General features: G+C 41.5%; 1 protein-coding gene across 2 annotated transcripts in view; it reads left to right on the forward strand.

Moving 5' to 3' along the window:
- Positions 1-1,649: 1,649 nt before the first annotated feature.
- klhl6 (kelch-like family member 6) overlaps positions 1,650-16,654 on the forward strand; it is a 47,141-nt gene continuing 32,136 nt past the window's right edge. For both annotated transcript variants that reach the window (XM_087993795.1, XM_043701841.2), the window contains exons 1-2: positions 1,650-1,975; positions 12,677-12,842. In XM_087993795.1, the coding sequence (XP_087849921.1) occupies positions 1,716-1,975; positions 12,677-12,842 (426 nt within the window). In that variant the 5' untranslated portion in view covers positions 1,650-1,715. The remainder of the gene's footprint in view (positions 1,976-12,676; positions 12,843-16,654) is intronic.

A 16,654-nucleotide genomic window follows, 5' to 3' on the forward strand; every position in this document is an offset into this window, starting at 1 on the left:
ATCATTGCCCTCAAAAAGGTATGTGGCGTCATGGAAATGCTCTAATGAATGAACAGGACTGAAACAACCAATGCAAATTTATTGCCACAGTTCATTAGATCTCTCCCTTCACTCCACGTTGGAAATGTAGACCAAGCCGATATGATAGATGTTTGTAAATGCTTAATAAGTTTAATCTGCCCTGTATTAGAACAGTTTCTAATGGACATCACCAGCCCATGAATTACATTTTGGTACAAATTCGAAATGGTCTTGCAGTTGACAATCTCCCTTGGAAAAGTCATGAGGATAAACTCTTTAGTAGGAGGTGACATTGAGGTTGGTTTGAGATCGAATTATTGGTGTAATGTACCTCATTGATGTTGTTCATCACTTTCTACTTCTTGTTAGAACACTGTAGAGGAAGATTTACTCTGTATTCAACCTGTGCTGCTTTCATCTGGGAGAGTTTGACAGAACAGTTTATACTTTGTACCCAACAGTGATGCGCATGACCTGAGAACTTTTCAATTTTACAGAGTCAGCTTTACTCTGTCTTTAATTTTATACTTAGCTTGGCAACACATGACAAGGCAGAAAAGGAGTTTTATTTTATGTCAACCTTGGCTGTAACTGCCCAGGTAGTGTTTGATGAGACTATATGAGAGGTTTACGCTGTAATATAACACTCTGGAAATGTTTGCTGGCATAACGTGGAAGAAGCTTTCCTCAACCCCTATACATGTGATTCCTGGCTTGGGACAGTTTGATAAAGTTCAAGAGCTAAAAAGTGGAAAATTGCTCCATTTGACCTGATATCCTATAACCCAAAAAGCATCATTTATTGGTAGACTTGCCTCACTTTATTCTAGTGGCGATATTCAGGTTGCGCTGATGGCTTCAAGAGACTGCCATGCTACGCTGAAGTTACATATAATGAGAGTGATTAATGCTGACACCCCCATCAACCTAATGACTGTATTTCAATGGGATCTATTACCTATTCTATTGGTCACATTTGCTGCACTAGATCCCCTCATCCTGAAGTGATACAGCTTTGCATTAACTGTGAGAATTTGTGAACTCACAGAGCGAGGCATGTTTGCACCTTGGAACACAATGTGTGAACTTTCCATGCCCATAACATCAAACATCAACAAGCACCATTGTCCTCTGGGAGAGATGGCAGAAAATTAAAGGAATTGCATGGTGGAAAATCATTGCTATCTGGTTGTGGACTGTCCCGATTGGAAAATAATTTGCTCTGGGGAAGGCATCCTAGGATAGGAACTGACTGTCACATTGAGGATTCAGATTAGATACTCTCATTAAGCAATTCCATGGTTATTTTATGTCATCCAAGCCCCTGTTTTGACTCTAACACCCAATTGCTATTAACTTTCTTACATTACTAGAGCTGCATCCAGTAAAGTAACAATCAATTCCCTGTACAGCAGAAAGAAAACTTGAAAGAGTTGCAAAGTATTTAATTATGATCATTCAGTGTGCTAAGTTAACTGCGGATCAGTGACAGCAATTGGGGGGTTGGGGGGGGTGGGGTGAGGAGGGTGGCGAAGATGAAAAAAAAATGAGAAAGTGCAGCTCTTCCTGTTCTACATGTGTGTTGGTCTCTGATAAGAAGCGAGTCATGAGCAGGAAATCCGTCAAAGGGCAACATTACAACCAACTCTGCTTCAGCCTGCGAGGAGTGGAGCAATCAGACAGTAGCATGCGAAATGGCCGATGTGGTGGAGAACAGCACTGACAAGGGCTCGGGCTGCCAGGCTGGGAAACATAGCTGGACCGTTGAGGGGCTGAGGGAAGGATCATCCGATGGGACGGTGACATTCGACGATGCTGGCTTCTCCACCATCCTGCAGGGCGGCCTGGATGACCTCCGGCTGGACAGCTCCCTCACTGATGTTGTCCTGTGTGTGGATAAAAGAGAATTTTCCTGCCACCGGGTTGTCCTGGCAGCTGCCAGCAGTTACTTCAGGTAGGCCGAATGTACAGCACATTTCTTTGTTTACTTGCCGAGACTGTTTGATATTTCCTTCGGCCTGGCATCAGCTATCAGTTATCTAGGCCCGAAGTCCTGATTTCCATCTCTAAGTGCCTTTGCCTGTCCACCACTGACATTTAGAAAGCTCCTTAAGACCTCCTTGTTTGACCAAACTTCTACTCACTGTCCCTAATATCTCATTTGTGTTAAATCTGTGTCTGATAATTCTCCTGTGGAGAGTCCAAATCTTTACTTACTGTATTGGAGGCACTACATAAATGTAAGTCGTTGATATTCGAGGTAAGTGTCGCCACAGACATTCCATAACAATCTCTTCTTTAAGCTGGAGGCTGTAGACTAAAATAAAGAGGTAAAGAATGTGCATTAATGATGTTCCAGATGTTCAATGTTGTGTGACCAACTTTCTTTTACCCAGTGAAACTCTGTACCCTTCTTTCTGTTCACTGTTTAATTGCCACGACTGACAAATAAGGATGGCTTCAGCTACTAGATTGTTCCTGGTGTCCCACTGTGGTCTCCTCTTGTTGTCTGTGATTATTAGGACAGAACATCAGGGAAATGTGAGGATGAGCAAAATTTGTTAATATCCAGACTCTGCAACAAACAACAATAAAAATCGCCTCATTTATTTTCATCAATTCATTCATTTACTTGCATTTATTAAATACAGAGATATTTAAAAAGGAAAGAAAGGCTGTATGGCGATATAGAGCCATTGGAAGGTGACGATTGTGTGACAAAAGAATATGTGCAAATAAAGTTGGCAACTCAAAATGTGGGAAAAATTACAGGCCCATGTAAGGATGCAAAAAACTGTGGGGAGTGAGCACCTAAGAAGATGTGTGTTTGGGTACAGGCATCTAGCTGACAGGCCGACTCATACCTTTTCACTGCATGCATTGTGTTCTGTTATGGCTTTAAATTTATAAAGAAATAATCTGCCTAATAAATATTTACATCATCAGAACTTTCAAAAGCAGTAAAATGCCAAATGATGTACCTTTGCGAAGTGTTTTGGTGTGTATGCAAACGAAGTAGCTAATTTGCGCACAGAAAGATCATTGCCACCTGTTCCTCGAATCGAGGGTGATGTCAATGTATGATTGCGGGTTTCTGGCCTGGGTCCTAATATGATTCACAGGCCAATTATAAACCTGCAGATCTTTGGGTACATTGGTCAGATGAGACAGCGGGATCTGGAGTGCAGGATTTACTGTCTTTCCTTTTCTTCTCTGCCACCACTTTGCCTCATCATTGAGGTGTTTGGATACAAAATGTGATTCAATTTGAGAGACAGATAGTCACCATTTGGAACACATGGAAGCAAGTTTCTACATGTCATTGATGCTACTGCTACTGTGCCTCAAGGAGATTTTCAGACAGGCTTTGGAGGGTGTTCTTTTCCCTCTCCGGAACACCGACCATTCAAAAGTTAAGAAGACTCCTGGCAAGTGAGAAAATTTCAGCCATCCGGGTGGACACAGTGTTCAGTTCATCTTGCAGAGGTTTCCTCTGAATGCTTGTGGAACTAGCTTCAAGAGAGACACTAGCATTCCTTTGATGGTCCTCCCATTAAATCGGGAGAATGCGGTGGACTCTTTGTTGATGGAATGTCCAGGTCCCCCTGCCATATAGAAGCATAGTGGTCACAGATACTGTATTCATTTAGGCCTTTGTTAACTTGCAAAGAACTTTGTTGTCAAACAAACAGAGGCAGAATGTAATAATGACTCATTTATTCACTTTTGAGAGACAAACTTTGGCTTTGCGAGGTCGTACAAAAAAATAAATAGCCATATTTATTCCAGGCAAAAATTATAAATTTCTCCTAAATTTGAAGTCTGGGAAAGTGTTAAAAATTAGCAATTGAATTGATGTAACCAATTTCACACAGAAGTCACTGCTGGTTTTGGTTGAGGCATGAAAATTGGTCAGGGCACCTGGAGGACACCTTCGATCTTCTTCAAGTTGAACCAGTTCATGTGAAAGGTAGCACTTCCATTAATGTTGTTTCCCTTTGTACTGCACACAGTTTATGTCCACAAACCTAGACTGGGTCTTGAACCCCTTATCATTTGACTCAGAGTCAAATGGTGCCACTGATTCTTTACATGGCACTCTCAGCAGCTTATTTTGAGGTGAATGTTGACTCGTGAGTAATTCCCTGTGGGTTATTGTGTGGGTTACAGACCTTCAGGTATTCATTATCTGGAGAATAGTTACTGCTGCATGGTACACTATGACGAGATCAATAACACAATCCTGTCCCAGCTCCACTGGAACAAGCATCATAAATCACTGGAACCTCCTAAAATTACTAAAAGATGCTGAAAGATGTAAAACCTGGTGCAGCCCATACCAAAGTACTTTTGTATTCCATAAAAGAAAATACAAGTCATGGCGAATCTAAATTCACACTGCAGTGCCGTGACCCAGAACTCAAATTTGTTAGCATCTCTGTAGCCTATTCCTGTTTGTAGGAAACCATTCAAGAAAGAGCTTAATCCCATTCCTCAAAACCATTCTCAGTACAGGACCAGGCCCAACACTTTAATAGACAAGATGTGGAGGTGCCGGTGTTGGACTGGGGTGGGTAAAGTAAAAAATCACACAACACCAGGTTATAGTCCAACAGGTTTATTGAAAACCACAAGCTTGTGGTTTCAAATAAACCTATGGGACCATAACCCAATGTCGTGTGATTTTTGACTTCATTAGACAGGGTTGCAGAATCATCCTGCAAGTGGAAAATAGAGTGCTTTGTAAGGAAACCTAAAGGGAAATGTTGTAATGCTAGGAGTCACTATTGAAAGAAAGAGAGATGTTGCCTTTATAAAGTTCCTGTGACAATCTCAAAATGCCCTCATACGTTGTACAGTCACTGTTGAAAATGTTGAAAATGCGGCATCAGGGTCCCACAAATAGCAATGTGATAATGATCTGGTTAACTATTTTCATAATGTTAGTTAATATTAATCAGGATTCTAGGAAGAGCTGCCCTGGTCTTTTTCCAATAGCATCATGGGATCTTTTATATCTACCCAAGAAATATAACATCCCAATCAAAAGCCAGCAGCCCAACAGTAATACATTGATGTGACAGCCCAGAATATACACTGTTTGCAGTGTTTCAGCTCACAGACTTCAGACTCACAGATAAGAGTGCCACTTCAGAATTGTAGGTCACACCTGAGATCATAAGAATTAAGAGTGAGAGTCAGTCATTTAGCCCACCAACCCTACTCAGTCTTTCAATAAGATCAGGCTGATTTGACAGTGGTCTTAACTCCACATGTCTCAGCGTCCCCTGTAAACCTTGATTTCCCAGTTGTCAATCAGAATTTTCTCTAACTCAGCCTCAAACATTTCCAATTATAATCTCCACTGCTCTCTGTGGAAGAGAAACTTAAAGATTCGTGATCCTCTGAAGAAGAAATTTCTTCATATTTCTGTCTCAAATGATTATTTTAAAGCTGCTTCTTTGGTCTGAATGTCATCATGAGAGGAAACCATGTCTCAGCAAGAACCTGTCAACACCGTCCAAATCTTATTTTCAGTAAGACCACCTCTCATACTTCTAAAATCCAATGAGCATAGGCCCAACCTACTTAATATTTCCTCATGAGACAACCCTTTCAGCCAAGGAATCAGCCTAGTGAACTTGCTCTAAAATGCTTCTAATGCAAGTCTGGTCTCGTTATGGAAGAAGATCAGAACTGTATACTTTATTTCAGGTATAGTCTTAACAATGTCTTGTACATGCCACAACACTTTCCTATTTTTACACTTCATCCCAATTAAAATAAAGGACATTTGACTTCCTAATTTTTTACTATACCTACACACTGACATTTTGTGAGTCATGTGCTAGGACACCCAGAACCCTCTGTTTTGCGGCATTCTAAAATATGTCTCCATTTAAACAATATTCTGTTTCTCTATTCTTCCTGATAAAGTGGACAATCTCACATTGTCTCACATTATACTTCATCTGCTGACACATTTTTTTCCCATTCATTTAACCTATCTACAGCCCTTTGTAGACTGTTTGTACCCTCCTCACAGTTTGCTGTTCTATCTGAGCAAATTTCACACATATCACTGATCTAGATTGTAAGTAACTGAGAGCACAGCACTGATCCCTGCAGCATTAATTTATCAGTGTGAAAATCACCCACTTATACCGACATTCTGTTTCCCATGTCTTTGCCAATCATTTTATATGCCAAAATATCATCATTTACAGCACAAACTGTTAGCCTGTGCAGTCAATGTTTTGGGCATTTATTGATTGTCTTTTAGAAATCCAAATATACTACATCTATTTGTTCACCATTATCAATCATAATTTTTTACGTTCTCAAAAAACTCAATTTGATATAAAAGGCACGCTTTGACAATGTTTCATATCTTGCACTCATCAGGACAATTCACAAAAAATGCCAATGTCAGGGAATTCAATATTTATTCTGTTTGAGAGAAGAGTTCTGATTGGTAGAGGTATTGCCATGAAGAATGCACCAGGTAATTATGACTGACTGTTAATTGCCAAACTTTGTTTAAATTTTAAACTGGTCAAGGTCCTCAAAATTGAACCAGGAAACATTTATCAACTACTCTGTTGAGTTGAAATAAGCACAGTGTACATGTTCCATCTGGTTGCAAAGCACAGGGCTCTGTGAATTGTTATATACAGTTTCAGTACATGCAAAAGTGTCACGTTGCAAGCCCAGCTGACAATCCTAAACCAGCTATCACACACTGATGATTATCCAACACATGCTGTCCAATTGCAGAATCACATCTAATGTTGGACACTCTGCTAGCAGTGCTGCAAGCACAGGCTCATTGTATACAGTCAGTACCTTACTTATTGTGAACAGCCAAAAGGTTATGTTGTTTGATATGATCCACAAGTCAAAAAGATGTTCTGCTTTTCACATGTATAAGCAATGTATAATATAAATTCCATCGTCAGTGTGGTACTAAGCATGTGGGTCAGACACCCCAAACACTAACAGACTTTACTGGACTTTGTTCAGAAAGAGCACAGCAGTTCAGGCAGCATCGAGGAGCTTCAGCAAAATCGACGTTTCGGGCAAAAGCCCTTCATCAGGAATATTACTGATGAAGGGCTTTTGCCCGAAACGTCGATTTTGCTGAAGCTCCTCGATGCTGCCTGAACTGCTGTGCTCTTCCAGCACCATTGATCCAGAATCTGGTTTCCAGCATCTGCAGTCATTGTTTTTACCTTGTGGACTTTGTTCAGGTCAACTCCTCTAAGACTTTCAGACATGTCCCATCCCTGATTGCTGCAGATGGTGGATATTTGTTGCCAGCGCTGCTGCCATGTGGTATAGGTGCTAGACAGACATGGCACACTGATATATTTCATGATGCAGACACCCTTGACTGAGCACTGGAGCACTAGCATGGCCATCTGTCTGTTTGTGTGTCTGCACCAAATCACAAATGCAAGTTAGAGCAGGGCGAGCTAGGGCCATGGATGTTGTGAGCAGACTGTTAGGCACCAGGTGCAAGGCAGTAGCCCAAGGAGGTGGCCTGATCAACTACATGGACTGCTGACCGTACCCAATGTAGGGGTGCAATGTTGCAAGTCTGGGCTTGCAGAGCACACTGCCAACACATTATGGTGATGCAATGGGTCACTGAAGTTTTGATGCCAGGATTTGCAGTGGAAGGGTGTATGTGGCACATTGATCACACTCTGCTTCACAGTTTGGCTCCTGGGAAAGGTAAAGGTAACTCAGCGAGATAGCAAGATGTACCCATTAAGGGCTCACTCTGATTTTCGATGTCAGGTTTTCCTGATGGCTAGTTTATAAGGAGTTAGAGTTTTCATAGAATCCTTACAGTGTTGAAGCAGGCCACTTAGTCCATCAAGTCTACATCAAATCTCTAAAAAGACACACTCCACCCTGTCCCCGTAACCCTGCATTTCCCATGGCTAATCCACCTGACCTGCACATCCCTGAATGCTATGGGCAATTTAGCATGTCTAATAACCTGCTCATCTTTGGACTGTGGGAGGAAACTGGAGCACCTGGAGGAAGCCCATGCAGACACAGGGTGAATATGCAAACTCCACACAGGCAGTCACCTGAGGATGGAATCAAATCTGGGTCCCTGGTGTTGTGAGGCATCAGTGCTGACCGCTGAATCACTGTGTTGCCCTATATGTTGGAATGTACATTTGTGGTTTCTAACATTTTGTCAATACCAGATGTTGGAATATATATTGCAATATATTCACCCAAGAATGTGTTTCATGAAATAAATGTGCAGATGATCTGTGGAGCAATTTAGGGCACTGAAAACCAGCTAATGCACTAAGTGAAATTGCATTTCTCCAAACAACTACCATTTATAGACAAAACGAAAAAAGTATTATTGCAGTTGGTAATTACCCAAGTTGCGCAACAGGCAAAGAATATGATCATTCATTAACAAAACTGTGTTCTAACTCTAGTCAGTTCCACTTCTGTCAGTCTCTTCACATGTATTGCATATACAATCGTTTAATAGTGGATGTCTTCTAATGGCAGACATTCATCTTGCCATTTGCAATTTCTCTGGCACTTGCTCAGTCCTACGGTGATGTTCCTTCCTGGGGAAGAAGCAGTTCTTGAACCTGTTGGCACATGTGTTTAAGCTTCTGTATGTTCTGCCTGACAGAAAAGTTTGGAAGAGATTATAACTGGGGTGGGAGAGGTCTTTGATGATGTTGGCTGGCTTTCCCAGGCATCAAGAAGTGTAGATGGAGTCAATGGATGGAAGATTGACTTGCATGATAGACTGGCTCATGGACATGCTAAATTTCCTTAGCCTCCTGAAGAAGAGGAGGCATCATTGTGCATTCTTGACTGTCGCATTAATGTGGGTGGTCCAGAACAGATTCTTGGTCATTGTCACTCCCAGGAACTTGGAGCTCTCGACTCTCTCCACCTCAGCTTCATTAATGTAGATAAGGGCATGTCCTCCTCTTTGCACCCTAAAGTCGATGATCAGCTCTTTAGTTTTGCTGACATTGAAGGAGAGATTGTTATCTTTAGACCATGCTACCAGGCACTCTATCACTTTCCTGTATACTGTCTCGTCATTGTTTGATGTCCGGCCTATAACAGTGATGTCATCATTGAACTTGTAGATGGTGTTCAGATGAAATTTGGTCACATAGTCATGGGGCACATAGTCATGGGGCACAGGGTACAGGGAGCACAATAAGGAGCTGAGTACACAGCCTTGCGGGGCACCAGTACTGAGGATTATCATGAAGGAGGTGCTGTTGTCTATCCTGACTGATTGTGGTCAATGGGTCAGGAAGCTGAGGATCCAGTTGCAGAGGGCAGAGAAGAGAGCCAAGTCTCAGAGTTTGGAGATTAGTTTGGATTGGCATTATAATGTTAAAGGTGGAGCTGTAGTCAATAAGTAGAAGCCTGATGTAGGTAATTATGCCAAGGTGACTTCATCATTAACATTGATGTTTCTCAGCAGTGGCATTGTTGTCAGTAATTGTCTGATGCTAGTAAATTCTGCTTCTTAGTATACCACAGGATATCAATTTGTCACTTGCATTTATGAAAATACAGTGAGATGTCAATAAGTCGCTTTCCATTTTAATTAGAGAAATTATAAAAGAAATAATTGAGATAAAATTAAGATAAAGTTCATCTTTTGTTTCCTCCACGGCTCCTGGGTTCTGAAGTGGCTACACTGCCGAAGCAGCCAAAGCTGAGATTTCCGGATCAGACCCAACACACTGCCAAAACCAAAGTTGCCACATCGTCACCATGGCAAGGAGGGACAGACTAGACCCACCAAGTTGCCGATGCTGAAGCCATCGCTCAAACTGCTGCCACAAGAGCCCAAACACTTCCTACCCAGTCACCACCGCCATCTTGTTCTGTGCCTCAATATCACTGCACATCCTTAGCAGTGAGCTTGCAGGGAGGCTCACACTCTAATAACTTTGCAAAACAGTTCAATCTTTCAGCAAATCATTGCTTGCAGGGAGGCTCACACACTAATAACTTTGCAAAACAGTTCAATCTTCCAACAAATCATTACGCTGCATTCACATTTGTTGGTCACTGCATCTGTACTACAGCTATTACTGAGTCGGGATCCAGGCAAAGTCATTTTGCTGTCAATACGTGATTTATGTACTTGATGTTTGTCTTTTTCAATCGTATCTTTTTCTTGTTCAGCGTTAGGGTTAGCCGGGGAATTCTGTTAAGACATCATACTATGATAGTTTGTTTCATTATGTCCCCTCCTTCATAGATCAACAAATCACTCACAATATCTTCCACTACAGGAAGATCATTGACTACCTCATGCTGTCTGCAGTGATGCTCTCATGGAAACACCAAACAACACATTAACCATCCGTATCTCCAGAATGGGTCCAGAATGTAGTTGAAGAATTGCAGCTTCATTTGCCACTACCATCCTTTGCATTGAGAGAAACAAAGTTGTGTCAGAATTTCTTCAGTGGGTGGCTTGGGAGTGGTATGATCCCTCATAGCTTTATTGAGATCCATTGGAATAACACACAGTCTCAGTTTTCCAGGTTTTATCGCTGCTGCCATGCTGATCATCCAGTCTGTAGGGGTTGTCATTTTTATAGTCATAGAATCATAGAGATGTATAGCACGGAAACAGACTCTTTGGTCCAACCTGTCCATGCTGACCAGACATCGCAACCTAATCTAGTCCCACCTGCCAGCACCTGGCCCATATCCCTCCAAACCCTTCCTATTCATATACCCATCCAAATGCCTCTTCAATGTTGCAATTGTACTAGCCTTGCTGCCTTCTTTTCCAGCGCATTCATCTTTTCTTTCAGGCTGAAAACACATTTGTAGGTCGGCATTCATGGCTGTTTCTGTTTTATGGTAGATCGCTCTCTTCCAGCACTGAATATCCACACATTTTTAGTGGCACCATTCCTGAATCCACGTTTCAAGTGATGTGTGAAATGGTAGCACAGACTTGCTGCAGAGGAGGAGATCACATGATTACAGCAAGGCAGCCAGTACACTAAAAACAATTGGATTTCTTCAGCCAGAGACTACCAGCAGTTGAAATTCAAATATAATAATTTGAGGGAGATTGAATTGATTTCCCACTCTGATATTACCATACCAACAATTTACATTATACTCACCAAACTCACAATAATCCAGCATAAAATATCCCATTCTCTGTTCAATCTAGAACTTCATTGATTTGCTATGTTCACTGTGGACACATTAGAGTGAAATGAGAAGAAGGGAAAGGACAGGAAGACCTGTTATATTTTAAAATGCAGCCCATTAACTGTACATGCCTTCACTTAAAGTTAGACTTATTTCTACAACAGAGTCTGTCGCTCACAACTACATCAAATCAGAAGGACTAAGGCTTGGGAAGAATTGTGGTTGGCAGGTGCTCACCTCAAGAGGCCATGTCCTCTGGGATTCCAAAATGGGAAGCAGGCAAAGAGTCTAATATTTGCTGATGGCACCAGCTGAAATAAAGTGCCACAGACTTAGGGCAACTAAGGACTCCAGAAGGTTTGAGTTGCCACTGATCCTTCATATATATTCCAGTCCATGGAAAATATGCCAGTAAATTACAAACTCAGATAAATGTCCATGTGCTAAAAATACAAGTGACTTCCCAGACTGAAGGTATCACCTCAAACAGCAGTTATAAGGTCATCTGTAAAATACTTCACTTCTCCCAGAATGCTTTTAGTGGGCTCGGGTCTGATTACTGGTACTCTAGCAAGGCAGCTTTTCTGTGGGGATCCAGTTGTTTAGCCAAACACCTAAATTGTTCCTCCAGCACTCTTCCACCGGAGCTCTGAGATGGGGAGGGGCAGTATTGATTTTTGCTCTCAAGTCCCAGAGGGAGATCAAATCCACAGTCTTCTGCAAAACATATTTTACATTGCATTCATTTTGGCTGGTGTGTGAAGGGGAGATCTGGCAACTGATCTTCATTTCTAAGAGCAAATTGTGTCCCCTTGGGTTCTTTCCATCTTGTTTGTTATTTGAAAATTTTGAAGAGAGTGCAGAGGACAAGCATATTAGAGATGAGAAATTCCAGTCATGGGGATAAAAAACTGGTGAATCTGGGATTTGCCTTACAGCAGCTGGAGAAGATCAAGAGGAGATGTGATAAAAGTGTTCAAAATCATGAGATAAGGGCAGAAGGATTGCTTCCACTGTCTGGAGGGCTGATAAGCAAAGGTAACAGATTTAAGATAATTAGCTTAAAAAAATCAGAAGAAAGGAAGTTTTTTTAACACAGCCATGGTGATGATTTAGAAATAGATTCAATTATAACTTTCAAAGGAGAATTGGATATATATTGAAAATGAGAAATGTACAGTTCTACAAGAAAGGAGGATTGGATGTGGGACTCATTGAGCAGATTGATCAAACTGTGGGTCAGGTAGGATGACCTGAAGAGCTGCTTGTGTGCTGTGAGATATGCTGTTTGATCACAGAGTGGAATTTAACAATACCTGGGAAGAAATCTATATTTGAACCTGTCTCACCTTCTCCAAATGATCTGCTTTCAACAAAAGGGAAGACAGAGCAGGCAAAGGACAAAGGAAATGAATGATTCATTGTCTTATGCAAGGTTTCTTTTCTCTCCCAGGGCGATGTTTTGCAATGATCTTAAAGAAAAGCATGAAGAAAAGATAGTGATTAAGGGAGTCGATGCGGATACCATGCAGATGTTACTGGAGTACACTTACACCAGCAAAGTCTCTATCACCAGACAGAATGTCCAGGCGACCTTGGAAGCTGCCAGTCTCTTTCAGGTTAGCAGCTAACGAACCTTCCACTGTGGGGGCAGTTGTTTCCATGTTTTGTCACTGTACTCTGGGGCAACATGATGTTATATGGTGTTACATTGGAGGGGATTTCTATTTGAGCCCTTGGAGACACGGAGGAGTTGGGTAATGGGAGGTGTTGGAAGTTCCCATCGTCAGCAAACCGGGCTTTCACTTCCATATTAAAACGGATGGAAAAACTGATGTTGAGAAAGGGTGCCGGAGGTGAAGATGTATCATGTCAAGAACAGTCTGTTCCCATGAAACCAAAGGGTTGCTCGGGACTGGATAGCTTAACTTTCCTTAGCCCTTCATTGTTAACTGAATTTCCCCTATTGTTTCATTCTTCTAACTGTCACTAATGCTTTCAATGAGTCTTCGTGACAGTTATTCGAAATTATTATTTGTGGTTTGTTGCCTCAAGCGTCTACTGGAACTGATGCTATTGAATTGCACACATTCCACAGTTTGCTTTTCATCAAAACTATGCATCAGATGGTCCATATTGAAGTTTGGGGGATATTTCTGCTCAGAAGAGGGGGGTAATCTGTACCAGGTTAGGCTGCTTGAGAGAGATTTCACACTGTCTGTCGGACACACACATCTGCAGCCAGAGCTAGCACACACGTACCAAGGGAAACTTCCCCTTCACAAAGTAAAATGTAACAACAGAATGTGGGAGCTATCATGAAGATGTGTGAATATCTGACCTACATTGTTTTCCAGAGGTACACTTCTATCACAACAGGTTGTGCTTTACCTCCCATGATATGTTTAGAAAGAATCCCATTCCAAATTTACCTGTAGCCACGATCGCAGCTGACAAGATGTTGCTGCCTACCTCTGGGGATGCTGGGACATCTTCCTATGGCAAAGCCCACAGAGTTCAGTCAACTGAGGTAGCTGAGAGCATAACTGAGTTGCATCATTCACTATGATCATTCCTATAGCAACCTAAGCCCAGTGTGCATTTCATTGCAGGTTTCCTGCAATGCTGACTAAAGAAGATATTATCGTGGGGTGTTATGGAGGATTATATTCCTTGCAATGCAGCTCCCATAACACCGCCTCCACATTAGCAGTAACAAAACATGGCTCGACTACTCCTGTATTTGTTGCCAGACATGTACCTGCCTCTAGGGATCTCTTCATGGCCTGTTCACCTGCTTCCCCAGTCTTACTGAAGACAAACCAGCAGTTGTGATCCCTTTCTAACAGTCTTCCGTAAGCTTCCTAATATGTATTTCCCAATTTTCATTCATTTAATTCACAGTTCATTCATTTAAGTCAGACATCTGCTGTTTTCCTCTTTTGGCACCAGTTTGATGTCGCATCTGGCGTTATGAATAACTATGAAATAAGCCTTAGAGCAGAAAACTGGTCACACTTGACCCGTCAGGGGGAACCTGTTAAAGTTCTCAATGCATAAAAAGCAAATTATACCCATGAAGTAAAGCCAGCTAAAGGCATCATCAAAGGTTCAACTCTCATCAACACCTTAAGGGAAGCTGGAGTAGTCATTGAAGAGTCTTTTAAAGAACTGGAACCATCTCGACTCGTCAGGGAGACTGAAGATGTAAGCCAGCTCATTTGCCTCAAAGAACGAACTGATGGCTGATTATTAAGTACAATAGTTGATTGCCATCACCAAGTTTGAAGGCAAAGATGAGTGCCCATCAGGAGTGAGGTGGCACAGGCTGGCACATCCCCCAAACATGCCCCCCACCCAACATCTCCCATTGGCAGTGATTGACTCCAATTTTAAAGCAAAATATCTGTTGTGTACACATGATTGATTCCAGCATGCGGAATCTAAGACACCAACTGAAGTATTTGCATCTCACCACAAACTATACACTTTCTGTCTGTATAGGGAGCAATAAAACATATTACAGATATCGACGATAAACATCTCAGCTTCTCCCTCTCCACATTTGCAGTCACTCTGATTTGATTTGAAAATACAACACGGGTTCAGGCCTCTCAAATTACCCTGAAACTGATACTATCTTTACCGTATGAGTTGGGCAGCTGGTGCTGCAGCTCTGAAAAGCACAGCTTGTTTGTTATTTATCAGTTGTCTGAGAAAGCTATTCCCTTATGGTTTCAAAACACAGAAACACGTGTCCAGATTTGTCTGTAAACAGCAGGATGGTGTGGTTTTCACACCAGTGCATTTTGCTGTCTCTGTTGTAGTTCTCTTACTCTGAAACCCACATCAGTTCAGCAGCACAGTATCAACACATTTAGTCTAATTAGCCTGTGCCCATATTTGTTCTCCAGATGAGAGTCCCACTCCCAAGTTACTATTTTCTATCTCTGTCTCCATGTTCCTTCATTCCCTTCTCCCTCCTGTTTGCATCCCCTCAAATGCATCAATGTCATCTGTCTGAACTCTTTCATATGACAGTGGCCTGCACTTTACCACCTTTCTCTGCATAAAGAAATGCTTTGGTTCATCTGTTAGTGGCTTCCATATATGCATGCCTCTTCAATGCAGACATAGTCATAGTCATGGTGAAGCCAGTTCTCAAAATCTATCTTCTCCAACTCTTAATAATTTGAGAAATGTCTGCTCTTTTATATCACCTCCAGGAAAAGTGAGCTCCCTGCTCAAAACTCTCTGATTGTTGCAACCTCTTAAATGTGGTAGCATCATTGGGAATCTTTCATGCACATTCTCCACTTCTAATAATCTTTTTCTAGTATGGAGATTAGAACAGCAAACAAATGTATTCTAACTAAGGTTCCCTATATTTTATCAGTGCCTACCTGTTTATTTGTCCCCTTCATTTATCCAGTCTGCAAGCCAGTTTAAGTCTTCTTTTCTTGTATATTCCTCCACTTTATTAGTGAATTTGGTGTCAACTTCAAATTTTGCACCAATTCTCAAGTTTTTGAGCCCAAATTAAGAGTCTAAAATTTGACCAAGGATCTATCTTCAATTGTTAGAAAAACCCTTCTGCTTTACTAAAGTCCTTTAAGGAAGGAAACTGCCATCCTTACCCCGTCTGGCCCACATGTGACTCCAGACCCGCAGCAATGTGGTTGACTCTTAGTTGCTGTCTGGGCAATTAGAGATGGGCAACAAATGCTGCCCAGTCAGTGATGCCCTCATCCTGTGAATGAATGAAAAAAACATCTTTGTTGGATATGGTGAACAATAATGATGTCATCATGGATTTCTGCAGGACATCACTCTTCACTTTCTCCCAGTCTGCTAAATTATCCTTAACTGGCTAGCCCAGAACAATTATCATGCGGCTGTTAGTATCAAAGGCATCATGTAAGCCCATGCCCACCACATGCACTACATTGCCCTGTCTACACTTAGTGCTATTCCGTCAGACAATGCAATGAGATCAATTGAATCTGAGCTTCCTGAAATCTATACTGGGTATTATTGCATACAGTATAGTTCATTTTTAGTGACAGGATATCTTTCCCACTATGGGCATTAAGCTAACTGGCCAAAGTTCTCTAAATTAGTCTATCTCCCCTTTGAAGACAGAAATTATATTTGCAATTTTGTCTTTAGGCTCTATTACTTGTCCTATTCAATATTGGTACAGGACATTTATGTTACTACCTCTGCTATCTCCTCTTTGATTATATGCAGATGCAGTCATTGTCAGCATCTTGTGCTCATTATATTTGTGTAACAAACTCCTTTCTTTCGACCTTAACTTTTCTAATAGCCCATTTCCTGCTACTCCCATCATTTCCTTTTTGTCAAATTCTTTAGTGAAAACTGGGGCATGGTATTTATTTAACAACCCATATTGTCTCCAGTAGCTCGA

Source organism: Chiloscyllium plagiosum, unplaced genomic scaffold, assembly GCF_037043375.1.
Source record: "Chiloscyllium plagiosum isolate Xiang-an unplaced genomic scaffold, Cpla_swu_hap1 HiC_scaffold_13, whole genome shotgun sequence".
Lineage (NCBI taxonomy): Eukaryota > Metazoa > Chordata > Chondrichthyes > Orectolobiformes > Hemiscylliidae > Chiloscyllium > Chiloscyllium plagiosum.